The sequence below is a fragment of the Hippoglossus stenolepis genome, chromosome 14 (genome assembly GCF_022539355.2).
Source record: "Hippoglossus stenolepis isolate QCI-W04-F060 chromosome 14, HSTE1.2, whole genome shotgun sequence".
Taxonomy (NCBI): domain Eukaryota; kingdom Metazoa; phylum Chordata; class Actinopteri; order Pleuronectiformes; family Pleuronectidae; genus Hippoglossus; species Hippoglossus stenolepis.
In genome coordinates, this window is record NC_061496.1 from 4,303,331 (window position 1) to 4,331,075 (window position 27,745).

Consider the following 27,745-nt stretch of genomic DNA (forward strand, 5'->3'; position numbering starts at 1 on the left):
GCTATCGGCTAGATTGTTGTTTTAAATATCGGTATCGGTATCGGCCAAGAATTTCCATATCGGTGCATCCCTAATGGAGGGATCATTGGAAATGGACCAGCGCACAGAAATGGACTTTGGCTGGAAAAGTCTGACACCGTCCTTTATTAGGCCACAGCAGAAAAACCCACTGGGGTAGAAATCGATAGACAAACTGTGGACAGCAAAATACAAACAGGAACGTCCAGTTGTCAAAGAGTATTTATTGGAAACAGACACACAAAGTCCAACCAGACATTTCTCAATGTGAGATTCCCTGAGAAATGAAGACTTTTGGTGTAGATTTGGTTTAAAAGGGGAGAAGGTGACAGCTTAGGTTTTTGCTTCATACTGGAAAAAATACATTAATTACTGTATGTCACGTCCCAGAGAGCAGGTTTTATTTTTGCAAATTAATAAAAAATAATGTGAGTATATATATATATATATATATATATATATATTAGATCAAACATGTTGGCATTTGTGTGATATAAACAGTTCAGGATTGTTGCTAAACTGAATTTCTGTCAATAAAGAAATCTTAATAGATTTTGTCAAGGTCACTTATTGACTTGAGATTAATGATCTTCTTCTTTGGTTCATGAGGAAAAATGTTGGATCTTAAAATGTCCATGTTTGAAAACAGAAATAATAACACAAACACACAACAACACAGCAAAATGATTAAAGACACACAACAGACAGAAACTTACAGGAATCAATGGCTCTGACTGCGTAGTCCCACACAAACTGATATTACCCATGATCCTCTGCTTCCTGATCCCGAGGAGCTACTGCTGTAACAAATCCACCAAACTCTGTTCAGAACTCTGCGTATTTTAATGGCTTCTTTGAAACATTCTCCATGTTCACACTCACTCAAACATCAAACTCACAAAATATTGCTTTACCTCAGATGTTTACGTCTACAAACTCACTTTATTTTTAAATAAATATTCGGCGCCATCTGTCTTGACGTCTGCTCCGTGCATTCGCCGCCGGTCTCTCTGCCCCAACGATTGACTCCATCAACCAGATTCAAGAAACATTAGCTTCTTCTAACTGGGAATTATTTCTTCATCAGTGTCGAAAATTATATTCAGCTGCATATGGAAATACAACGGTAAAGACTAAAGTAAACTGTAGTGGTTTAACTTGCTTAGTCAAAGAAAACATTTGTTACATTATTGAACTACATGCTTTGACTCTACAGTTTATTATCATTATATCTATTCTGTTTTGTCTCTGTGGAGCAACGTCTATGCAGAACCTCAAGGGGTCACTGCTGAGCAACTCCTCCACAGCTGTGTCCTTCAGTTGACTAGTCAGGGGTACTTGCTTTAGTTAGTTGTACAAACAGCGTCTGTCCAACAGATGAATAACATGAAGACGCATTGAGAAATGAAGGAGAGTCCTGCATTGCTTAACTGTGCTGAACTGTCCAAACTGAGGCAGCAGCTGTAATATTTGTCCCTCTCAGTTTTTTGGCAGATGTTTCCACCGACACAAGGCCAACAACACATTTGTATAAACTGAATCTGAGGAAATGAAGTTTATTTTCTGATTTTCTGACAGAACGATCGTACTTTTCATCGAATGTTGCGCTGAAAAGCTGCTTTGCCTATTTTTATTTTATTATTTCAAATTTACTTTAGATTGGCTGAGTCTGAGCTGACTTGCTGAAATGCAGCGTATTTTGTTTACTCAATTGATTCAAGCTAATGATTCACAGGGGAGAGAAAACAAACTTTTACAGGAATAAGTTTTTTAAACTAGATGTTAAACAAGAAAGATTACGACAAATAGAATTACTTTTAGTTCATCAATCATGTTATTTTTTTCCTTTAGTGAATTTCTGACTCATTTAAAACATTCTACAATATAAATCGTATGCTGTATATGTACAGAGCCATATTATTAGGAACATATCCTGGAATTCCAAGCTTTTGTTAAGCTGTATGCGTCATGTGATCTGCTGTTGTGTGTGTGTGTGTGTGTGTGTGTGTGTGTGTGTGTGTGTGTGTGTGTGTGTGTGTGTGTGTGTGTGTGTGTGTGTGTGTGTGTGTGTGTGTGTGTGTGTGTGTGTGTGTGTGTGTGTGTGTGTGGTCACTTCCTCTGTTTTCTTTTCCCCCGTGAGTCTGAGTTTATATTTGGAGGCAGGATCAGACTTGTGTAAATCATTGAGCAGCCTCTTTTTGCACAGTTCCTTCTGTGTATTATAGTGTTGCAGTCTCCAGTTTCTTCTTCTGTTTGGCAGTTCAGGGTAATGAGGATAAAATGCACGTAATAACCAGAAGCTGTGTCCTATTTTTCTGGATGCACACGCTGACCTTCGTCAAAAGTCAAGGTAAGACCAAGGATTTCTTGATTATTGATTATTCAAGTAATTCCTTGATTTTATCGATGCTGAATACGGAAATTGTACAACTATGTATTTCTCTCTATAGAACCTCTCCCAGATTGTACACTTCAAGATTTTCTAAATGGGCCCTTGTTTGATTCCAATTTCGACACAACTGGTCTGGAGGCCAGTTACGTCGTGAGACAAATAAGAGTGAGCTGCAGTACTGGTTACAGTGGTTTTTTCCAACTGCTCTGTATCGAGGGTAAATGGCAGTCGAGAGGCACGAAATGTCAACGTAAGTTATAAACTTTTGCCAAACTAAGTATTTCAGTTTATTCTGTTTGATTTACAGTGTTGGGTTTAAATTATAATGTCCAGTTATCGCTGAATTTACAGTACGTTTCATAGATGAAAGGAATTTTTCTCGTTAGTGAGATCATCCAGTTAGAGTCGGCAGTCACAACACAGCGTGTTGAATTATTTTCTTTACGGAGCCGAAACCAAGAATCTCCAGTTTGCTGCAGATGCTGTGACGGTTTTTCTTGGTTGTCAATTTAAGGCTAAAGTGCAAAGAGAGTGAAAAGATAACAGCTATAAACTTAACAGATCACAGAACTGGTTAAGAATGATTGGACTTAGAAATCAATCTCGAAGGAATAGTTTGACATTTGAGTTCAACTTCTTGATAAGAATTAGTTCAGAAGAACAAATCTCACGTCTGCTCTTTAAGTTGCAGCGAGTTACAGTTAGCTTAGCTTAGCATAAAGACTGGAAACCGCATCATTTTCACGAATCTTGATTTTTTTTTTTTTAATCAATGTGTGTGATTTGGTGCAGATACAAATAAGACCAAGGATTTCTTGATTATTGATTATTCAAGTAATTCCTTGATTTTATCGATGCTGAACACGGAAATTGTACAACTATGTATTTCTCTCTATAGAACCTCTCCCAGATTGTACACTTCAAGATTTTTTAAATGGGCCCTTGTTTGATTCCAATTTCGACACAACTGGTCTGGAGGCCAGTTACGTCGGCGGGAGACAAATAAGCGTGAGCTGCAGTACTGGTTACAGTAGTTTTTTCCAACTGCTCTGTATCGAGGGTAAATGGCAGTCGAGAGGCACGAAATGTAAACGTAAGTTATAAACTTTTGCCAAACTAAGTATTTCAGTTTATTCTGTTTGATTTACAGTGTTGGGTTTAAATTATAATGTCCAGTTATCGCTGAATTTACAGTACGTTTCATACATGAAAGGAATTTTTCTCATGAGCTGATTTTCTCTCTCATTCGTATTTTTTCAAGCGAGATCATGTGGTCATGTGATCTTACTGTTTATTTTTCTGTGTAGCCCCTTTGGAAATATTTCTCTGTAGTGCACCGCTTACCTCCATTTCAAAGGTTTTCCACTCATCCGATGTATTTCTCTATCCTGTTTTCCCTTCCAGCCCAACAGTGCCCAGTGATCCATGTGAGCAACAACGTGCAGGTGATCGGGGACCCGGAGGAAGCAAACGTTGGCAACGTTGTTCGATTCAGCTGCAAGTCCAGCTCGGAGATCCTGAGTGGGTCACAAGAGATCTACTGTAATGAAAACGGAGAGTGGAGCGGAGAAGCTCCGACATGTAAAGGTGAGAGAGAAACGCACACATGCATGAGCCACGACTAATCCACCGGTAACCACCTGCTGGCCGCCGTGTGGAAACCGTAACAACCCACAGGAACCAGTGAGAGATCATCCAGTGAGAGTCGGCAGTCACAACACAGCGTGTTGAATTATTTTCTTTCCGGAGCCGAAACCAAGAATCTCCAGTTTGCTGCAGATGCTGTGATGGTTTTTCTTGGTTGTCAATTAAAGGCTAAAGTGCAAAGAGAGTGAAAGATAACAGCTATAAACTTAACAGATCACAGAACTGGTTAAGAATGATTGGACTTAGAAATCAATCTCGAAGGAATAGTTTGACATTTGAGTTCAACTTCTTATTAAGAATTAGTTCAGAAGAACAAATCTCACGTCTGCTCTTTAAGTTAGGCGAGTTACAGTTAGCTTAGCTTAGCATAAAGACTGGAAACCTAACATTTTCTCAAAAACGATTCATGAATCTTGATTTTTAAATCAGTGCGTGTGATTTGGTGCAGATACAAATAAAATTCTGGATATAGTGAATTTAAAAGTGGTTTTATAAGGGGGTTGTTGGAGGTATGAGCTCTACGGACCATTCTAGTTTTTATTGTGAGGATATAACAGCATTTAATAGTTAAATACACAACTTTACACCATGCAAACTCTACACTACTTCTGTTTTCACCTATTTCTATAGGTACTCATTTCAGACTCACTCAGGCCAGACACAAGTCAAATGTTTATCTGCCCAAAATACAAACAGTGATTCTTTTTCTACATTTTGGTTAATCTCTATCAACAGCTTTGTGCATATGAATGCAGACACATTTTTAAAAAGCAGATAGCCGATGCATTGTGGTCACAATTTGATTTGGCTTTTCTGTGAGCAAATGTTGTGTGTTATTCTTCAACAGCGATAAATTGTCCGGTACCTGTGATTGAAAATGGCAGAGTGCGTGGAGACATCCAAGAGTACAAGGAAGATGACTTATTGCATTTCCAGTGCAATCCTGGATTCCAGCCCACTGAAGACAGACCCTCAAAATGCACAAAACTCGGGTTAAGAGCCGAGTGGAGCCCCACTCCTGCATGTGAACGTAAGTATGAAGTCAACGACCCAAATGTGTCATGTCAGCACCCTTACAGGTGAAGACTGGTGCTGTAGGGATGCATGGACGTCATGGTTACAGCAAACTAACCAGAACATGTACTTCATCTCCCAACAAACGCAGCGATAACATGCCACCTGCAACTGCCGTCACTCCATGGAACCGAGTATCACCCTTCTGACAAAAACGTGTTTTCACCTGGGGACAGAGTCACAGTGACATGTGGACAGAGACACTGGATTTCTGACCCCCTGCGAACATCAGCAGTGGTCTCATGCCAAAATGATGGACAGTGGTCTCTCAGACCCATATGCCAAGGTATGGAACAACGTGGCCTCTCGACTAACTCACCGGAGATAATGATTCTGAGTGTTATATCGATCACCTGAGATGAACCAGTCCCTCTCTTTTTCTAGAGGTTACATGCAGCAATCGACGAGATCCGCTCGTGGATAGGTGGTACGACAACTGGAGACAACAGAATAAATTGGGGGATGAGGTTGGATATCGGTGCACAACAGGCTACAAGAGAACGGGTGGTGCCACCAGGGCCACGTGCACCAGAGCGGGCTGGACACCAGATCCATTGTGTGAAGGTATCATCAAGTTAAACTTCTGCAAATGTCAATTTAATTATTTTTTACTGAATGTGTTCACGGCTGTTTTCCAGAACAAAGTCAACAAAAGGAAGAAACGAATGTGTTATAGTTTGAATCTTTGCAACAGTAGATATTTGCCTTGTAAACCCTGCATCTTACTCCACGATCCCAAAGTGCCTGCAACGTAAATACAGGAATAACTGTTGGTCATCAAACTCATATCAGCCACTTTATTCATCAATAATCTACCAACCAGAGAAACCGGAATCTTATTTCAATTAGAAACTGTATTTAAACTGTAGGATCCAGGATGTCTAAAATGACCCAGGAAAAATGGTGTGACGAGCATTTTCTTTAAAGAGGAGATATGACAGTTTGACTTAATCTAGACAAAATAAAGTGTTGTAAAACTTGTCAAAAATATAACATAGAAATCTTCTTCCACAGCTGTTCCAGACCAGTGATCCTGATTTTCAACGTCGTTCAAAGTGAAAAGAATAATTCATTAAAATCTGTTGTTTGATCAGATTAAGGAGAAAGAAAACCACGTTTTGTTTTTCATACCAACGTCATGAGATCCTGCTACATGCAACCGCTGGAGTGTCCATGTGTCCCACTGGGAATGTGCCATAATGTGATCTGATGTCGTGAAGCTTGTGTTGAATAAAAGAGGTGAATTTTAAGATTTAAGGATTTGTTTGGTGGTTTAATTATTTCAGTATGGAAAGTGTGTGTGTGTGTGTGTGTGTGTGAAGTGATGAAATTATCAAATCAAAATCTTTGCAAGAATTTTTTTGTATAAAAGATAAAAATAATGATAATGAGAGAGAATCAGATGGAATTCATAGCGAGATGAAAATGGACTTAAAATAAATGATTAACAAGTAGGAAGTTAAATTATTGACAGTGGGAGGAAGTGGGACTGAGAGTGTGTATCTGTCAAGTGTTTTGCAGGATTACGCAAAAACAACTGAACAGATTTTGTGCGTAACTCGGTGGAAGGAAAATTTTGGTGTGGATCAGAACAGTTGGGCTGATCCAGGAATTTTCTACTTTCTCTGCAGCATCTCCCACAGAATTCATTCAATCGAGGGCAGTAGCTGCCAGTAGTTGCTTTTATGGCCTCAAAGACAGTTGTAAAATGTCTTAATTTTAAAAGTGTAACAACCAAACGCGTTCTCTCTGTCATGTGCCACACTCCCTCAGCTCCTCTGGCTTGTGAGCAACCACCGCCTCTTGAAAACGGAGACACCAAGAACTCTTTGAAGTCCAGCTACTGACACAATGAAAGGGTTGAACACATCTGTCAGACTTACTACACGATGCAGGGAGGACCCTTCAAAACGTGCAACGACGGTGAATGGACCGAAGAGATAAGATGCCTCAGTAAGTCACAACCACATCTTTTACAGGTAGCACTAGTTTTAATTTCCAGTGTGTTGGGACCTGGTATTTGTGAACTACAGTTCAGCCTACATGTGTAGTCAAACCCTGACCACATGTTCTTTGTTCTGGAGACAAACCAGAGCCTCCAGAGCTCTGTCTCCCAGGGTGCTTCAACGTCACACAGAGGTGTGAAAACTGACCCTCGACACAAGTTTCTACCACTAATGGTCACTCTGGGCCCCATGACCCATGAGGTCACCAGGCCAATTTAAGCCCAGTCCCCCGTCTCTTCTCTCTCTTCTTCCTCTTTCGACTCAACTCCTTCTACTCAACTCTCCGAGAGGAGCTCACCTCTCTTTCTGCTCAACTTCAGTGGAGGAGAGGTGCAGCTTTCCACTCACCCAGTGAGGGAAACTTCCTCACCACAAGCTCTACCGACCTTGAAGCAGGCCTGCCTGGAGCAGACTGCTAAAAGCTTCCAAAGGCAGCGACGTGAGAGCCTGCCTAAGAACTTCAGCACAAGAGCTGCATTGCACAGCAGAACCACAACAACAGGAGCCACAAACCAGCAAGACGACTTCACTGGACTTCAAACAGCACATCAACCTTTTTTCCCTTTTCATGGACGGGTAACACAACTGGGCTTAATAATTATACTAGGCTAAGCAAAGACTGTTTATTCGATTCTGTCTGATGTTTATAAGTTTGATTTGTGTTGCTGTGATATTTTGGTTATACGTTATTTGAAAGTTAATGTTAGTTATGTTATGCTCTTCAGTCTTTCATTGCATGCAACTAGTTACTTTCTCTAACCTTCACACACACATTTCGTCCAAATATAGCCGCTTGAAGAGGCTGTACATCGTCCACAGTGAGGACGTGGCCTTCCGGTGTACCACAGGGAGGCCTGTGGGCTCGGTGATGATGCGTCAGAGGTGTGTGGACGGGGTGATGGACCTGCCCAGCTGCCAGTAAACGCCGTTCGTCCACTGGAGGTGATGAGAAGGTCGAGCAAACGTGTGAATGATTAACGAGAGTAAACAGTCGCTCCGGTCACTAACTCATCTTCTGTGTCTGCTTCAGAGTCGCCTGCTGTGGCAGTTTGAATAAAAAACACTCAATTAGTTTGTTGTATTTTCCTTCCACAATCACACACATGTATTATGAAGGAAAACATCTGTAAACATCTGGTGAAGTGGATCGGTATAAATCACTCAGCCTGTCGTTCTGTTCAGTTCTGTGTTCAGTGCCGTGTCGTTTCTCTGGTACAACAAAGTACATCGTTTGATCATCCGTGATCTGCACAATATGGGAAATCATTTATGAATATGATGGGGAGGTGACGGTAGTCACAGAAACAACAGTCACTCGGCGTCATGCTGAGATTTTCTGGCGACTCCGCTCACGTTCTGGAACAAAAGCTGCCGCTCTGTGCTTTTCTCTCAGGCAGAGACAGAACGAGGAGTTGACAACCTGCTCGTTCTCCTGGGTTCGTTTTCAGGTCAAATACTCAAGTCAAACCAGAATTACAACGCAAAGATAGAGGTTTTCATTTGGGTTTCTGTGATTGTTGGTTTGCAGGATAGATTGTGTGTGATGTGGTGTGTGTCAGGTTGAATTTTGGTGCAGATTGGGATCAAAGCCAGGATTTTTCTTTCGTCAATGAAAGTGTTGAATAATGTTGAATAGTGTTGAATAATCCAATCTGACAGAGAATAATTCATGGGTCTTGATGGTGTGTGTAGGGGACTGATATCGATGAGTGTGTGCACCTAATTCGTCTGTTTTATAATTTGATGCTCTTTAAAAAAATATTTGATTATTACTATAAATTTTAAGCCATTTTATTTTACTAAAATTCTTACTGTCTTAGTACAATTTGAATAAAAAAAATGTTTATGTTTTGTTTCTATTAATGATTGCTTTGCTATGTATTCATCTCTTAATTTGAATGTTTAACTAACATTAAATACATTTTACATCACATTTAATTTGTTTGAAAGGTGCTCTGCAAATAAAATGGTTAATCGATTGACTGATAACGTCCACTGGGTGCAGGTCGCAGGTTTAAGATTCCTGACATGCCTCAAGCTCTGTCAGGCTCCACCCCCCCACACACTGAACAAAATGCCGAACTCGAGGCTTCAAAATGGCAGCTCACTAACCAATGGACTCAAGTACGAGGATGATTGACGGTAAACGATGTGGTTCCATCAATCAGCGTGTGTGGAAATTCCTGATTGACCTGGTTTCCACATCATCAGAAAAGTACACGAAACCGCCGTGTTTAAGAAACAAATCCATTTTAATATATACATCAACCACATGGAAATGTAACAGTAAAAAGAAAAACATAAAAGCAATATTTTCTGAAGGAATAAAAAACGAGATGAATCAAAATGTGAACGTTTTTCTATTTACAACACAATGGACAGTGCGTCGGCCACCATGTGAATGGCTCTGAGAGGGTCCGCGATGTCTTTGAGTTTGTCCTTCCTGAGGACCCAGTCCGGTGCAAACCTGAGGAACAAACACAGGATGGAAGTGAACATCACAAACACCAGCATGGGTCCATTTCAGACATGTTCAGGACACGGGTAGGTACGTACTTGGGCGCAGGTTTGGATTTACGAGGTGTCGCTGGCACAAAGAAGCTCCCGTTGACGGACGCGTTCATCTTCTGTTTGGTAACGGTTCTTTCTGCGTCCATCTTGTGTTTGCGAGCAGTGAGCCGGTAAATACTGCGAATCCTGTCCAGCACTTTGGGCAACTTCATAACCTCCTAGAGAAAAACAACAACAAATAGTTGCATTCCAGTTAAAAAACTGTAGTTTACCATCATGTTATTTGATTAATTGTGTTAAATTGTGTTATCGTGGCTACGGACCACAGTGCGGCGCTTGTCTAGCAGCAGCAGAGCGAGAAGGAAACAGGCCTTGGTGAAGATGCTGCCGCCCTTTTCAGCCACTTTATCTCCGGCCTTCTCCCGATATCTCTGCAGCAGGTCCAGCAACGTCTCCACGGAGTTCTCCACCGAATACACTGCCTCGATAGTCTTGTGGTACTGAGGAGGGAAACCAAGAAGGAGTGAAGGAGGGAGACGGACAAAGAAAAGGAGAAAAGGTTTTTGCAGATGAGAAACTGAGTCTAAACATCGGAGGAGTCTGAAAAAGAGCAGCTGTGGGTGAGTGGTACCTTCGAGAGGTTGAGGAGGATCTGGATGGAGAAGGTGATCACGTCCATGCAGGGGACGCTGCGGTTGCAGCAGCGGATGAGCGTGAAGATGACGTTGGTGGCTCCGCTCTCCACCAGCCGCTCGCAGCACTCTGGTGACAGCCTGGTGGCTGTTTCTGTCAACACACACACACACACACACACACACACACACACACACACACACACACACACACACACACACACACACACACACACACACACACACACACACACACACACACACACACACACACACACACACACACACACACACACACACACACACACACACACACACACACACACGTTAGCATGGTTTTCTGTCCATGAGGCACAAAGTGTAAGGTCATGTAGACATTAAAGTACACGTCAACACAAGTACTGGTTGTTCTTACAGTGGTAGTAAGAAACGTTATAGTTGCTGTAAAGGGCTGAATCAGCAGAAATGTGAAAAGTCTTACCCAGGTTCTTCAGAGCCTCCAGGATGTAGGAGAAGTGTTTGTATCGCAGGAGGTAGTCGAGTGCGGACGACGTCTTGTTGCACAGTTTGTCCTCCTCTCTGACGGCAGCGGACACTTGGCGCAGGCGGTGTCTCAACTTCACCAGCTTGGCATTGTCGTTCAGTCGGCGGGAGCGGTGTCCTCTCCACAGAGCCTGCAGGTAAAGGCAAGTAAATATAAAGTCAGGGACATTTTGTGGAACTAATTTAACTTGGAACTGACAAAACAATCCTCATCTGTGAAGCCAAACCCTCTGACTGCAGTACCTGAGCTTTGACAATCCCCTGCTGAACCCTCCTCTGGCGCCTAAGAAGGAGGAAGTTCCTGACGGCCTGCTGGATGACGGACGCAGCTCTATGGCGACGGGCCAACCAGCACCTGATCGCTCGCTGGGCTGTAACCACTTTCCTCCGGTCCTCCAGATACCGTCTCCTCTGCTGCGTCGCTCTCACCCATCGCTGAAACAACAAACAAGGGAATCATTTCAGGAAATACTCTAAATACATTTCTAATCGTTTTCTGTTTTGAACAATGACATTAGGAGACATTTTGTTTTTACCTGTACGGCGACGACACAGTGAATTTGTCTCTTAGCAGACTCCAAAGCCCAGTGAGCTCTCAGGGCTCGTTGGATCTTCATGGCACTGAGATGATGGAAGACCGCCGAAGTAAAACGGAGCCTCCTCTCTGCCATGGCCGCCTCCAGTGCCTGAAACATAACAACACAACGATTGTAACCATGTTTATGTTCAGCCAAATCACATTTTTATAAAGTTTTACTTCCTTCCAGGCAGGTAGTAGAAACATAATGGAGAAATAAATGAATAGACATGTTTATCGTGATGGATTAATCACTGTATATAAAAGACTGTCTAGTTCTAGCAAACTGTGAACTTTAAATAAAATCCATTACCTGTCGTCTTGCAATCCAGGCTCTGCCGCGTCTCTGAAGTGTGATGGCAGCTCGCCTCGTTCGGATGTAGTGGTTCCTCTCCTCTTTGCCTCGCTGCACAGCCCGAATCCTGCGCTGAAGTGTCACAGCTGCCTCTCTCTTCCTCTCGAAGATACGCCTCTGCATTAAACCTCTCCAGCACGACTGGAGGATGGTGGCAGCTCGATTTTGTCGGCTAATTTCCCTCCTGACACGCCAGCCTCTAAGTGCAGCCTGGAGGACAATGGTGGATTGTTTCTTTTTCAGGAACATTTCTCTGTCTCTCCTCTGAAGAACACAGGAGCGGTAGTGTCTTTGGATGATGATGGCGGACAGTCTCATGGCCTGGAATTTGACTTCCTCCCTGTGCTTTCTGAACACAGACTGAATGACTGTGGCGGCCTGATGCCGGCGAGCAACTTCCTGTCGGACCTGCTGACCTCTGAAAGTTGCCTGAAGGATGATGGCTGCCCTGCGCAGTTCCAGGTAACGTGTTCTTTGTGCTTTAGCTGTGACGGTTGCCTGATATTTTCGCTGAATGGTGAGAACAGAGGATTTAAACTTCAGATACTGCTTGTGTTCACAGTGGGCTCTGTAAGCTCTCTGGATAACACTGGCAGACTGATGCCTCTGTTTGACGATTCTTCTGGATTTCATTCCACGGTAAGCAGCTTGTAGCTTAATAACAGCTTCTCTAACCTCATGATAATGTTTGACGTCCAGGTCTTTCTGCCTCTGAGCTCTGAACCTCTGCTGTAAGACACAAGCTGCCCAGCGTTGTCTCCTGAAGGCTGACTGCTGTTTGTGTCTCCTGAAGTTTGTTTGAATGACAGTTGCTGCCCTGTGCATCTTGGAGATGCTGCGTCGCACACGATGACCTCTGAAAGCTGCCTGAAGAACAACAGCAGAACGTCTCACTCGCAGGAAGCGTTCTGTGTCTCTCCTCTGAAGAACACGGGAGCGGTAGTGTCTCTGGATGATGATGGCGGACAGTCTCATGGCCTGGAATTTGACTTCCTCCCTGTGTTTTCTGAACACAGACTGGATCAAGGCGGCGGCCTGATGCCAGCCAGCAACTTCCTGTCTGACCTGCTGACCTCTGTAGGCTGCCTGAAGGATGATGGCTGCTCTCTGCATGTTTTGGTAGCTATGCATTTGATCTTTTGCAGCTACAGTAGCTCGATACCTTCGCTGTACGGCGAGCACAGAGGATTTTAAGGTAAGATACTTCCTGTGCTCACAGTGGGCTCTGTAAGCTCTCTGGATAACACTGGCAGAACAATGTCTTTGTTTGATGTTCCTCCTCAATTTCATTCCTCGATATGCAGCCTGTAACAGGATGGCAGCTTCTCTAACCTCATGATAATGTTTGACGTCCAGGTCTTTCTGTCTCTGAGCTCTGAACCTCTGCTGTAAGACACAAGCTGCCCAGCGTTGTCTCCTGAAGGCTGACTGCTGTTTGTGTCTCCTGAAGTTTGCTTGAATGACAGTTGCTGCCCTGTGCATCTTGGAGATGCTGCGTCGCACACGATGACCTCTGAAAGCTGCCTGAAGAACAACAGCAGAACGTCTCACTCGCAGGAAGTGTTCTCTTTCTTTTCTCTGAAGAACAAGGGAGCGGTAGTGTCTCTGGATGATGATGGCGGACAGTCGCATGGCCTGGAATTTGACTTCCTCTCTGTGCTTTCTGAACACAGACTGAACCAAAGTAGCGGCCTGATGCCAACGAGCAACTTCCTGTCTGACCTGCTGACCTCTGTAAGCTGCCTGAAGGATGATGGCTGCTCTTCGCATTTTTTGGTATTTTTGCATTTCTTCTTTTGCTGCTGCAGTAGCTCGATACCTTCGCTGAACAGCGAGCACAGAGGATTTTAAGGTAAGATACTTCCTGTGTTCACAGTGGGCTCTGTAAGCTCTCTGGATAACACTGGCAGACTGATGCCTCTGTTTGACAATTCTTCTGGATTTCATTCCACGGAAAGCAGCTTGTAGCTGAATAACAGCTTCTCTAACCTCATGATAATGTTTGACGTCCAGGTCTTTCTGTCTCTGAGCTCTGAACCTCTGCTGTAAGACACAAGCTGCCCAGCGTTGTCTCCTGAAGGCTGACTGCTGTTTGTGTCTCCTGAAGTTTGTTTGAATGACAGTTGCTGCCCTGTGCATCTTGGAGATGCTGCGTCGCACACGATGACCTCTGAAAGCTGCCTGAAGAACAACAGCAGAACGTCTCACTCGCAGGAAGCGTTCTGTGTCTCTCCTCTGAAGAACACGGGAGCGGTAGTGTCTCTGGATGATGATGGCGGACAGTCTCATGGCCTGGAATTTGACTTCCTCCCTGTGTTTTCTGAACACAGACTGGATCAAGGTGGCGGCCTGATGCCGGCCAGCAACTTCCTGTCTGACCTGCTGACCTCTGTAGGCTGCCTGAAGGATGATGGCTGCTCTCTGCATGTTTTGGTATTTTTGCATTTCTTCTTTTGCTGCTGCAGTAGCTCGATACCTTCGCTGAACAGCGAGCACAGAGGATTTTAAGGTAAGATACTTCCTGTGTTGACAGTGGGCTCTGTAAGCTCTCTGGATAACACTGGCAGAACAATGTCTTTGTTTGATGTTCCTCCTCAATTTCATTCCTCGATATGCAGCCTGTAAAACGAAGACAGCTTCTCTGACCTCATGATAATGTTTGACGTCCAGGTCTTTCTGTCTCTGAGCTCTGAACCTCTGCTGCAAGACACAAGCTGCCCAGCGTTGTCTCCTGAAGGCTGACTGCTGTTTGTGTCTCCTGAAGTTTGTTTGAATGAGAGTTGCTGCCCTGTGCATCTTGGAGATGCTGCGTCGCACACGATGACCTCTGAAAGCTGCCTGAAGAACAACAGCAGAACGTCTCACTTGCAGGAAGCGTTCTGTGTCTCTCCTCTGAAGAACAAGGGAGCGGTAGTGTCTCTGGATGATGATGGCGGACAGTCTCATGGCCTGGTATTTGACTTCCTCCCTGTGTTTTCTGAACACAGACTGAATGACTGTGGCGGCCTGATGCCGGCGAGCAACTTCCTGTCTGACCTTCTGACCTCTGTAGGCTGCCTGCAGGACAACAGCGGCTCTGCGCATTTTTATATATTTTTGCATTTGTTCTTTGGCTGCTGCAGTTGCTCGATACCTTCGCTGTACGGCGAGCACAGAGGATTTGAAGGTAAGATACTTCCTGTGTTCACAGTGGGCTCTGTAAGCTCTCTGGATAGCACTGGCAGCACAGTGACTTTGTTTGATGACTCGTCTGCATTTCATTCCTCTGAAAGCAGCTTGTAAGAGAAGGGCGGCGTTTCTCTTGGCACACAGGTTGTGCATCTCCTGCCTCATGTCTCTATTGGCTCTGTGACGTGCTTGCAGTACACTGGCAGCCCAGCGTAGCCTCCTGTAGCAGCGTCTCTGCTGGTACTGTCGGAAGTGAGACTGAATTGTCACGGCTGCTTTGTGCTGGATACGCAGCTGCTTTCTGACCTCATATCCCCTGTAGGCCGCCTGTAGACAAATGGCTGCCCTGCGTTTTGACAGATAGTCCAGACGGTCTGTTCTTGCCCGGGTCGCTGCTCTGTACCTCTGCTGACAAACCAGAGCTGCCGTCTTAATCGCCTGAAACCTATTTCTATCTCGAACTGCGAGGAACTTCCTTTGAATGACTGTAGCAGCTCGGTGCATCTTGGCAACCTGGCTCCTGGCCACATGACCACGATACGTCGCCTGTATGACTACAGCCGCAGATTTCATTGATCTGTACATGTGGAACTCTCTGTCCCGGAGCCTTTTGGCTCTGTAGCGCTCCTGAATAATGAAGGCAGCGCACTTTGCGGCAAGGTAAGCCATACGCATTCTGCACATCCTGAACTGAGCTTGAATTGCTCTGGCAGCGTGGTGCCTCTTCTTTAGTTCTCCTCTGACTCTAAATCCCCGGTAGACAGCTTGAATCTTTACGGCGGCCTGCTTCAGCTGCCTGTACTCGTTTCGCTCTGTCCTGCCGAGCATTAGAGCTCTGTATCGACTCTGAATGATAATTGATGCACTCTGAAGGAGAACATATCTTTTCCTACATATAAACATCCTAACTGAAGCCTGGATGACAGTCGCTGCCTGGTGCTGTTTCTTAAGCTGCGTCCTGACTCTCACGCCTCTGAATGCAGCTTGAAGAGTGACACAGGCTGCTTGCGTGCAAAGGTACGACTTCCTCATCTCCTTTCCAGCCACATAAGCTCTGTAGTGACGCTGAATGATGACAGCAGCTGCTTTCTTTGACCTGTACTCTGCTCGAGCTTTGTGTCGACGGTAATAAGCCTGTACCACAGCTGCACACTTGTGACGTTTCTCTATCCTCTTCCTGTCGGCTCTGCCTCTCCAGTGAGCTTGTACAACGAGTGCCGCGTTCTTCAGAGCCTTGAAATCTTTCATTGTCTCACGGGCCAAAACTGCAGCTCTGTATTTCTGCTGTATCACAGCGGCGGCTTTTCTCAGGGCGAGGTAGCGCCTTTGGGCGGCGTACCTCCGAAAAGCTGTCTGGATTACCGCTGCTGCCTTCTGCTGTTTTTTCACAGACTCCCGAGCCACTCTTCCACGATAAGCTGCCTGTATGGTAACAGCAGCACATCTCATCCTCACAAACATGTGTCTCTGCACGTCTCTCTGCACAGTGGCCCTGAACCAACACTGAATAACGACTGCAGCGCATCTCATCTTTTCCACCTGTTTTCTGACGGCGTGCCCCCTGAAGGCGCTTTGGATGGTGATAGCCGCGCCGTGCTGTAGTTTCAACATGTTAAAGCGGCGCCTCTGTGCATGACCTCTGTACTGGGCTTGAATGAGTATAGTGCTTCTTTTGATCTCTCTGTATTGATGGAGACACCTCTGCATTCTGTAACACGACTGAATCCTCACAGCAGCAGTCGTTCTTTTGGCCATTTTCTCATTGTACCATTTCTTAAACACAGCTTGTATCACATTGGCGGCTCTGTTTTCCTTCTCTGTTTTCTGGGCCTTCCATCTCCTGTACACTCTCTGTAATGTCACTGCTGCAGTTCTCAGGGAGAGATAACTTTCCCGATCCCTGCGTGCGAGAGCCGTCGCTCGAGAGTGCTTCTGAAGGACGGTTGCCGCCCAGTAGATTCTTCCATAAGCATCGGCCGCCCTCCTCATTCGCCATTGTGCCTGGACAACAATGGTGTAGTATCTGAGGCGATGGTAAGTCCTCATAGCTGAAAACATCCTCCACTGAGCCTGTAAGGACAAGATAAGACGCAGCCATTCAAAGAACAATCACACAAGCGGGATTCATTATGCACCAAGTGTCCTTGCTGTAACAAAATGGACAGACGAATACGGTCACGGATATTGAGTGGACTACCAATTCAGGACCAACATCAGTGTGTCCTTGGATAAAATTCTTTTAGAAGCAGGAACAAAGTTTGAGGCGATAAAAACAGAATGCTGAAAAATGGATATCCACTAGAAGTATCCCTTCAAATTCAAATCTAGATAGAGCGACCACTTAAAGTGAGAGAAAATTCTGACATTTAGAGAATTAAGTCATAATTTTATGGGAATAAACTTGAACTGTTACAATAATGCAGTCGTCTGCATTATAAGGCAATGAGAAATGTGGAGCATCTTGTTAAGTTATAAAAGTATCACAAATAACAAAATACTTCTTCTTTTGTCACATCAGCTCCACATTACCATACGTTTCATGACTTTAAAAAGATTGTGTAAGAAACAGTCTATTGTGAAGAAAAAAACTAAAAAGGGTTGAAAAAAAGATAATACTCAACATTTCAGGATTGTTTTTCTTCAATATGGCCCCAATACTCTGTGTTATTAACCTGGTCAAAAAGTCTAAATAGATTATCGCGTGCGTGTATAAAAATGAAAACCTACCTGGATGACAGTTGCTGCTTCGCACTGCAGAGCCCGGACCTGAGCCTCTCTCTGCAGCCTCAGCCTGTTGCGGGCTGCGTAACCCCTCCAGACGGACTGGATGACGACGGCGGCTCGATTCTGCCTCACAACTCTGCGCTTCTGGAGAAAAGTCCTCACAAGCAACTGGATCTTCTCAGCTGCCATGTTTCTTTCCTGTGTCCAAATAAATTTAAAAAAAACACAAAATAAACTTATTTTATTTGACGGGCATCAACATGGCAAATGGTCATTTGAGTTGATCTACAACTTCTCGGTAATCAGTGGAACATCAGCTTTTACTGAAATTCAACACAAGTTTTCCCCATGTTGTATTTTCTGATCATTCCAAGAAAGCATCAATGGAACTGAGTAAATGAGATTAATGAAACTACATCAATTAACAAGCAGTGAACCGACCTTGTAGAGCTGCAGATCCTTCTTCAGCCTGTAGTTCCTCCAGGCGCCCTGTATGACCCGAGCGGCTCTGGTTTCGTTCCGCAGGTCGAGCAGACGAGCGCATAAGAAGGTCAGGTAAGACATCACCACCTGGAAATACACACAGGTGAATGAAGGCAGAGCTGTAGTACGTGTTTTTACCCAACGTGTTTAAATGCTTTATCCCTAAATAGAAAAATAAACATTTGGAAAGATGGATAAATAACATGTTTTACTTGTTGTTGTAAAACAGACGTGTGTTACATAAAAACCCTGCCAGCTTTCCGCTCTCACCTTCTCGTTGGGGATGGTGTTGGACATGTCCGCCGGGTTGATCATGGCGGGGACGCCGCCCAGGAAAGCCACGGCGGTGTTGACCAGTCTGAAGTTGTTCTTCTCATTTTCCAGCAGCTCTTTAAATTCCACTGATGGAGAATCTGGGCCTGTTCACAGAACGACAACCATCACAAGCCATTCTCTACAATTCCACCAGAGCCAGCAGGTATGAAAACAAGTTTAAACACATACAGTTAACTTTATAACAATGATATACCATCATTTAAGGTCTAAAATATCAAGGCTCATTCCTGGACTCAACACAGATAGCATATACACACACACAGACACAGCATACACATACCGTTCAGGCCCGTCGGCGGCGAGTCAAAGGAGCTGTCGGAGTCGCTGGCTGAGCAGCTGAGCTCCAGGCGGCCCCTCGGCGAGCACTCCACGGTCTGTGTGGTGCCGTGACTGACAGCCTCCTCTGGCAGCAGGCCGGGGTGATAGTGGTGGATGAGGTGGCAGAGGACGCGGCCGTCCGAGAACGCCACACTGAAGTTCTCCACCTGCACAGACACACAGCAGACTTGATTCACGACACGTCGGAGACCGTGACAGGGATTCAGTGAATCGGTGTAGAGTCAGACGCTGTGTTGGTGTGAACAGAAAAGTGTTGGTTTGCTGTGATCCAGGTTCATAAGTCACATAAACACAGGGAATCTGACAAACTGATTTCATTTCACTGCTTCCTGACTGAGCAGCAACTGGACAGTTGAACAGTGAGACAGCATCCAGCCTCACAAGACAAAATAAAACCAGGACCAGTGTCACAACTTCAAACGTCAGTATTTCCTTTATGTAAAACACCATTAACTCGCCTTCAGACCGTAGAAGTCACAGACGGCGCGGGTCCAGTCCATCAGCAGGGTAATCTTGGCGCTGCTGTTCTCGTACGGCAGCCTCGTCTTCGCGGGAGTCGGCTGAAGGCCCCGATCGGCCCTCAGAGACCGCAGCCTCCGTTGGGTCCTCAGCGTTCTCCGCAGGAAGCCGATCTCGTCTCTCAGCTGCTCCTCGTCCAAAATCACCTCCACCTGAACAGATTGTTTGATATCAGCTCAGTTCACAGCTTCGAGGAACGACTGGAGTTTACCGAGCAGGTGGGAAACACACATGAAATGCAAAGATGATCTTCCACAGGAGGCCCAGTGTCTTCTCTCGGTGTCCATCAACCACGTCTCTGGAGTCAATGATGGATCCTGAAATAACAGAAACAAACCCCATGAGCTCAGAGCAGGAAAACATTATATTCCCATGGACTGTTTAGAAAGATGGGCGGCTTGACAGCTCCAAAAAAAGTGAGGCAGAATTATCTCACTTGCCCCCTGGTGGCTGCGTGTAGTATAAGTCCTTGATACCTGATGATGTCACCAATGCAAGATGGCAGCACCGGTACCGGTATATATTTTGGTTTCATTTTTTCAGAAAGTGAAGACTAATGTACATCTTTATTTAGAGTTTATGGTTGAGATCCTCGGACAAAAAGTTATATCCAGCTAGTTCAGACAAAACTGATTAATGTATCAATTAGCGAAAGAATTGTAAAGAAAATTAATTTGGATTCATCGTGGATTATTTATTATTCATAAATCCCCCCCCCTTGAGCTTTGGAAACCGAGGTAACAGAATAAACTACTATTAAATTAATCAAAACAGAAATAATATTAATTGACAGATTCAGTAGGTAGTTGCAGGCCTATCTTGTTAGAAATTCATGATTGTGTACAACACATCCATTACTGAATGATTTAAAGAAGCCAATTTAAAACATTGTGTATGTAAGTATTAAGTTGAGATTTTCTTTCCTGAACTCTGTCAGATTCTTTCACATTCAGCACAGCACAAAATCAGATAAAAGGCAAAACAATCCAGTTTTGTCCTTGAGCGCCTGAACAACAGCAGCCGAGTGTGATCAAACACTAAAGTTATGCAGTGAAATGTCAGTGTTCGGTGCTCGAGGTGAAGTTTTGGGCGGTGAGATGTTCCTAAATGTCAAAAATCTTGTTCAGTGTTGAAAAACATCGAGTGTCATCTTGTCGAGGGCAGACGCTGCTTCAGGTTCAGCGTCTGCCTCAGTTTTTTTTGTCTTTGCTCAAGAGGAAAATAATAATCACCAAGTTCGTCCTTGAGGTCGACGTTTTTGCTTTTGAGCACTTGCAGAGCGACGTCCACGTTGTGGACCTTCTGCAGGCGGCTGATGGCCGGCAGGCGGAGCTTCGCCGACAGACTCCAGTCCTGGACGAGCAGCTCCATCACACGTCTGAAAGGAAACCAGACATCAAAGAAACAGACTTTAAAAAGATGATCCATAAGAATCTTTGTTTACGTCCATTTCTGTCCTATTGTCACTGTGATACTATTAACTCTTAGTAGTGTTGATTAATGGTTATCACGATGATCTACAATGTAGATTCTACATCATTATATAAAAATGACCCTGCTCAGCTGCTTCACAGGCTTTTATCTGCGGAACATTTTGGTTTTAACATTGAGAAAATCTGTCTGGTATAAACTTCACTCAACAACAATTATATGTTTACGTTTTTCTACAAAAAAGAAAGAAAGACACATAAAGAGACCCTCCTGAAGTCAGAAGCCCTGAGATGAAACCCCCCGCTCTGAAGAATCCTATTCAGTCCTGTGGCTGAATCTGACCTCTGCAAACTGAAAACATCCCAACAGGGATCGGAGCGTCACATTAAATTTACAAAAGTCTCACTCACACTAGACGGATGCCACATTTCAAGTCCACCGACAGATTCTTCACGGAATAGTTGAACTCATCCAGCGGCTTCTGAACGTGGGAGACGGGCAACCCAAGGTAGCCGAGGTGCCGGGGGAGAATTCCCTCTCCGCTCAGGAAGTCTCTGGAGAACGCCAGGAGGAGGTCCTTACTCGCCTGAACAAAAATAAATTATATTAAATAGCAAGAAACACACAGATCGGTAGAGATTTATATAACCCATCAATATCTAATGGTGATAGGGACCCTGCTAATGGCAGTGGAACTCATACACATTAAATTATCAAATACTGGAGCATCGAAAATACATTTCCGTTAAAATTGTCAATGAGAAGCTTTTTGGGTTAATACATATATATTATGTATATAAAATGTATAATAATATAATGGCAACCTGTCCAGTATACACTCCCTTTAGTTGTGTATTTAATGTTTGTTGTTGATATGGGGGGGGGGGGATCTTGGCCCACCTTGAACTCTGCGTCCACACAGAACAGACAGGGGTCGTGCTCGATCAGCCGAGACTCTTTGGCCTTGTCCAGGAAACAAACCAGCAGGAGCAGCTTCTTCAGCGTAAAGCGAGACAGCGCCTCCTCGTGGCCTAACACAGAAAATGAAAGTATGAAAATATACACAACGCAGACAAATTTGTTTTGTTCTTGATTAAATAAATAAATCGTATAGAATACAAAAATCAAGACTGGGAATTTGGATCTTTTAATCCAGATAAACTGTCAGTTCAATTACTTTGGAATGCAACATAAAACCTGTGGTTCTGCACCTCTGGCAGTAACACATGAGAGACTTCAGTTCAGACAACAGAACAACCGATGCTCTTGAATTACCGTCTTTGTAGAGGTTAGGCACTTTGGCATGTCTGAACTGTGCAGCGATGTCTGGATTCCAGAGCAGCCGCTGGAGGACGAACATGGCCAGACCCAGGGCGTCGCTGTTGCTCTCCAGCGAGATCAGCTCCCCGAAGATCGTCTGAGGGCCGACAACAGGTTTAGTGTTGATATCAATTGACTTATTGAATGTTAGCTGAGGAAAACACGTTCGTATCACTTACCTCAAGCCCGATCCGCAACCACAGCGGATTGTACGAAAGAAGCCAGTTGAGCACTTTTTTGCGTTCACCTGAGAATTTCGGCGGAAAAAGGAAATAAAGTTACCTCTCAGATGAATCCAGAGTTTGATAGGAACTTCAGATCACAACAAGCTGGACATCAGCAGGTTTCATAATTACCGACGTCCTTCCAAAGATGGCGATCTTTTCGGACGAGCAGCCGCTTGGCCTCCACCTCCACCTCCAGCCTCTGAATGGCCTTCACCATGGCGTCGGATGTGAACAGCTGGCAGGCGGAGCGACGCAGGCGGTTCAGCTTCCGTCGGGCCGTGTAGGTGCTGAAAGACATCTCCTCCTTGGTGGGAGCTTTGGGCACACTGAAGTTGTCGTCGTTGCCCATGGCCAGGGACACAGCGCTCACTACACAAATAAAACATGGAAAAGAATTATGTGCAGGATTATAAACTTGCATGTGCAAACTGGACTGTGAACGCTCTTTTAAAGCTACTTTTTTAACTTGTAACGTTGGTGAGCGGGTTCGATTTCCTGTGAGAAGTGAGGAACTGACTCAGAGTCGCACCTTCAACTGTCAGAATCAGCTCCAGCAAGTTGAGGAGTAAAACTGAACAGTTGATCAGTTAAAAAAAAACATTTATCTCCTATATTCAGCAGGAAGCCTTTAAAATATGAAGAATTCTACCAGAATCCTTGACCAGAATTCCTCTGGCCAAGGAAGCCGGGGATCATGGGTATTATCAAGTTGTGTTTCAGGTCAGTGAGTGGGACGATGCTAATGTAATGATAGGTTTCTTGAAGCTGAACCCTCCCGTTTCCTTTTACTAAGACAAACTTTCCCCAGTGTGAGTGACAGGCTGCTGTACATCTGATCTGTTACCTTTAGCAACTTCAGTGTTGACTTTAAAGTCGTCAGGGGTGAGGACGTAGTTGATCCACCAGGTGAATCCTGTCTCCTGCTTCTCAAGCCACCTCTCGTCAAAGAACATGTTCTTGGCAGCAAACGGCATCGGGTGCCTCGGTATGGCTGGAAGAAGAGGGGCAGGTGCAGAGAGTATGAAATATCATTTTAAAGATAAAACAAAAGCAAGATACCTCTTGTGAAATAAAATTTCATGTGCTGCCGTCACATACCTGTGTGCAGCGGCTTAATGAAGTTCAGCTTTGACTGCGCGACAGCAACCACTTTTGCCGCCCTCACAGATGAAGCACATTTTAGAGATGGTGCAACTGTAAGAAACAGAAAAGTTATTCTAGATTTTAATCCCAGTGTGTGGAAAATTTGCGTCACTGTGAATGAACATCAATCCTCACGTCCACACAGACATCAACTCTTATTTGATTACATCACTTTCTACCTCGTGGGGTGTGTTTGGAGCTCGGTCGCTGGGCCTCGGCAGGAACCACAGGCCGAGTGCTCTTTAGAGACGATGCAGTTGTTGAGCGAACTGAACCTGAGGGGGGGAAAAGCATCAAGCAAAGATGTTTTGACTTGGTTTTTTATATTTTTACCAGCTTCCCAGGGAATAATTCAAGGATCTTGGTGAAAATAAATCAGGCATCTTTAGGGAACTGATATTTATGAGTGTGTGAAGGGGACAGTTGCTCTACTGAGTGCCATTCAGGTTTAAACTGTTCTTGACGCTGCAGTCTAGTAACGTTGCTGAACTTTAATGCATTATAGGCATTTCAATTATTTCACCCTCACTGATCACAATGTGGTGAAGAAAGAAAATAATACCTGCTAGAAAAGGGCAAAATTACTCCCACCAAAAAGAGCATTAAATTCTAAGTATTAACTAATGAAAAAGGGCACTTATATATACATTAACATAATGACATATAATCATTATATTAATGACGGCAGTGTTAAAGTACTGTACTCATTATGTTTCAAACATCCAACATGTGTTTACTTCACGTTTGCTCACCTGCTGTTCTCCGCTGTAACGCACTTCTCTCCTGCACCGATCTTGAAGACTCGGTTTTTGCTGCCACCCATCTGCTCCTCTTGACCCGGTTAGTTTTCACCGCCTCCTCCACCTTCGTATCATTTCTCAGATACTCCTCACTCTTCCTCTTCTTGCTCTTCACTGCCATGTGAATGGGAAACGCGTCTTCCAGGGTGGACAAGGGCGCAAAGGCAGCTGGACGCTGCTCATACACGTTAAGGTTTGATGAGAGGTTGTGGCGAAGAGGAGAAGACGAGGCTGTGGGTGACGCAGAGGTGAGAGTGAAAGAAATGGAAGCGGGGGCTGCAGGAGGAAGTGGGGAGGTGAGTGAGAAGGAGAAGCGAGTGGGAGCCATGGATGGAGGGGATGTGATGGGGAAGGTGATGGGTGTGGTCGGGCCATAGACACCTGGAGTCGGGCTGGAAGAGGTGAACTCTGCCGATTGATGCGTGTCGTCACACAGGCGGCTGCTTCCTGTACTTCCTGTGCCGGGATCTATAACAGGAAGTTGAGGGGAACTTGTCCCCGAATCACACTGACTGCTGCTGTCAGACAGCTCCAGGAGCCGTCGCCTCGACTTCTTGATTTTCCTTCCACTGAGACTGTTCTCCTCCACCGGTGCTTTGCTCTTGATCACTGTGGCAGAAGTAAAAGACGCCTTCTTCACCATGTCTTTGTCCTCTGCAGCCTCTGAGGCCACAGCTTCATCCACCACGACCTTGTTGCTGACAAAGAAAGTCAGTCTCGGCTCATTTGACTGTGCCACCTCGGGGCTGTCCGGTAACACTTTGAGGAGATTCCTGTCAGGTCCTCGGCCGTCACTCCCACTCTTGGATTCCAGTGAATCTGACAGGACACAGCTAGAACTATTGCCTTGAGGACTGGTGATAGTGTAGCTCAGATCAGAGTCAATGAGGGCCAGTGCATCTGTCAGAGACAGAGCTGGGGTTCCAGTTAACTCGCTGGTACCATCATCATACTGTCCTGTGGCAGAAAGAGGGCTTCCTGTCTGAATACGAGGCATGAGTTTCTTAAACCTCTCTGGTGTCCCAATAGGTGAAACTGTCTGGTTCAGTATTTTGGTAAGATCTTTGTTTTCAGGTTTGACCCCCCAGGTGTCCAGGCTGGCGGACATGTCCATCAGCTTTGCGGCTGGGACGAGCAGGACGACGGGAGAGCTCCTGTGGATGTGATGGATGTTCTCCTGGCCCGACGAGGCCAGAGACTGTGGCCTCAGTTTGGGGTTTGAAACCTTCAGCTCCTCCGAAGTCCGAGAGCGATGATCGTCGACGGGACTTTGCTTCGTGAGCGACCTCTCTCGCACGGCTTTGCCCTCGTTGAGTGCAGCGAGGGGGCTGCGTGGCTTGTCCCGTTTATACTGCGGCTCTCGGGACACTTGGAAGGTTTTGTTGGCCGACATCTTCAGCGGGGGCTCCGCTCCCTTTCTTCGAGGGGCAGCAACTTTTCCACCCTCCTTTTTGTTTTTGATTGTGTCCCATAAGCTTTTCTGAAACACACACAACAAATAAAAGAAACTCAAGGAGTGAAATACTTCTAGGATCCAACTTGCTGCAGCTTGTTATGTTGCAATAGATTAAATGTATATTGCGATAATTACTGATATTGTTGAATTGCCCAGCCCTGCTTGGCCATCTCCTCTGTAGCTCTTAACCGCCCTCCTGTGAAACTTACCTTTTTCTTTTTCGGGGCCTCCGCTCTCCCCAGCATCACAGCCTGGTGCTTGAGGACCCCATTGGCGTTGAAGACGATGAGCTCTCTGATCCCACCTTCCTCTGCTGGAGTCCAGGTTATTGTCAAACTGAACGAGGACTCAGGCTGCAAACACACAAAGCACAAATCAACACCTGGCTCAACTGTTTTGCAATAGATGCAGTTACAGCTTTTTCTTCTTTTTCTAACGCTATTAAACTTCCCATGCAACAGTCTAAAGCCTTGTGGTGACAGGGCTTTTGAGACTATTGCACAGAAGTTCTTGAATGACCCACCTACACCTTCAGAAACTGTTTAAACAGACATTCGGGGGATTTATGAACCGGGCCTGTCTCTCTATGCACTTTACTGAACTCTGCATTTCTCTTTTTCTCTATTTGTATCTTTGTTTTTACACATGTAGGGTGTAACTCTGTTTTTAAACTGTTTCATCCTGTAAAGTACTTTGTGACTCTGGTCTTTGTACAAATAAACTTTACTTGCATACTTAAATTACATTTTCTTTTTAAATAAAAGACGACAGAGCACATGGGCCTGGGCGATAACAACATGTAGTTTCATCTCAGGTACAGCAGTAAATAATATCAATATAATAAATAAATCCCATTACAATGGAAAGAGCAAGATGATATAACACATCAGTGAACTCTTCCAATAAGTTTATATCAATGTTCGACAGTAGAGGATTTCATTCCAGACTATTATTACAATAAAGAAAAATTATCTCTGACCTATAGTTTTGTAAAATGGGACTAGAAGGAGTGCAGGTGTGGTTGTGTTGTGTTGTAAAGAAGTGTGGCAGGGAGATGTGTTTATGAGCTCATTCATATTTAGCAGTAAAAGACAACAGAGCGATGGAGGACCTCTGCCAGACGTGGACCTGGGCGATAGGAACATGCACAGTTTCATCTGAGTTACTGAAGGACATACAAACTAAAATCACATTGCAATGAGAGATGAGAAATAGAAACGGTCTGCAACAGCAAAATGACCAAAAAAACAACTTATATAGACACTGAGAAGAAGAAGGAGATGTTAGAGCTCATCGGGTTTAGTCTTCCAATGATTGTTTATATGAATGTGTGACTATTATTAAAATGAAAAATGATCCCTGGCCATTGGTAGTGATGTAAAATGGGACTAGAAGGAGTGCAGGTGTGTGTATTAGCTCATGTATCATTAGCAATAGAAGCTAACTGACGTGACGACATGTTGGATCTCAGCCCCCCCCCCCGGTTGGTTCCTCACCTGGATGGTGAAGGTGCTGTGGTCCACGGAGAAGCCTTTGCCCGACGGGATCTTCTCCACACTGACCTCGGCCTCCGCGTCCTCTGCCGGGTTCTCGAGCCGCAGAACCGCCGACCTGGAGGTTCCTAGCTTCAAAGACCCGAACGACACGAAGGGGGCTTTGGAAAACTGGATCAGACTCAGAACCGGGACGTTGTTCTCCTTGTTGGCTTCATCTCTCCTCCCCGGGCTGATCTCCAGAAACCCTCTCCGCGCTGCAGTCGACGTTTCCGCCATTTTAAACGAGTTAAATTAGCACGGCAGCTAGCTACATGTTAGGTTGTTAGCTGTTATTTTTTAAAAACGCATGTGTCCTGCTAGTCGCGTGAACTTCCTACTGACACTCAAACGTCCAACACGCTTCAGCAACAACAGCGATCCAGTTTGAAATGCGGCCGTGTTGTTGGCGAGCCAATCACAAGCGAGGGACGGTCGCGTTTTGCCCAATGAGCAAAGAGTTTACAGCGACGGACCAATCGGCTGCCGGCTCCGTGTTTAAACTTCCACCA

General features: G+C 44.9%; 2 protein-coding genes across 2 annotated transcripts; one reads left to right on the forward strand and one right to left on the reverse strand.

Moving 5' to 3' along the window:
• Positions 1–2,164: 2,164 nt before the first annotated feature.
• Positions 2,165–6,388, forward strand: LOC124854639 (complement factor H-like). The gene is made up of 7 exons (XM_047342764.1): positions 2,165–2,368; positions 3,309–3,503; positions 3,815–3,997; positions 4,905–5,087; positions 5,214–5,417; positions 5,516–5,695; positions 6,146–6,388. Exons 1-7 carry the CDS (start codon positions 2,299–2,301, stop codon positions 6,160–6,162), a joined length of 1,032 nt encoding a protein of 343 aa, XP_047198720.1. The 5' UTR covers positions 2,165–2,298; the 3' UTR covers positions 6,163–6,388.
• A 2,982-nt stretch (positions 6,389–9,370) lies between these two features.
• On the reverse strand, positions 9,371–27,603 carry aspm (assembly factor for spindle microtubules). Its single transcript, XM_035176999.2, has 26 exons — positions 27,198–27,603; positions 25,911–26,054; positions 24,198–25,725; positions 23,625–23,720; positions 23,401–23,496; positions 23,147–23,293; positions 22,432–22,671; positions 22,255–22,322; positions 22,031–22,172; positions 21,656–21,786; positions 21,166–21,341; positions 20,557–20,702; positions 19,556–19,641; positions 19,264–19,476; positions 18,747–18,951; positions 18,401–18,549; positions 18,089–18,217; positions 17,651–17,845; positions 11,714–16,993; positions 11,360–11,509; positions 11,067–11,258; positions 10,762–10,954; positions 10,280–10,434; positions 9,972–10,148; positions 9,694–9,866; positions 9,371–9,604 (listed from the first exon to the last, which is right to left on the reverse strand). The coding sequence occupies exons 1-26, from the start codon at positions 27,471–27,473 to the stop codon at positions 9,502–9,504; spliced, it is 10,590 nt and encodes a 3,529-aa protein (XP_035032890.2). The 5' UTR covers positions 27,474–27,603; the 3' UTR covers positions 9,371–9,501.
• Between the last annotated feature and the right edge of the window lie 142 nt (positions 27,604–27,745).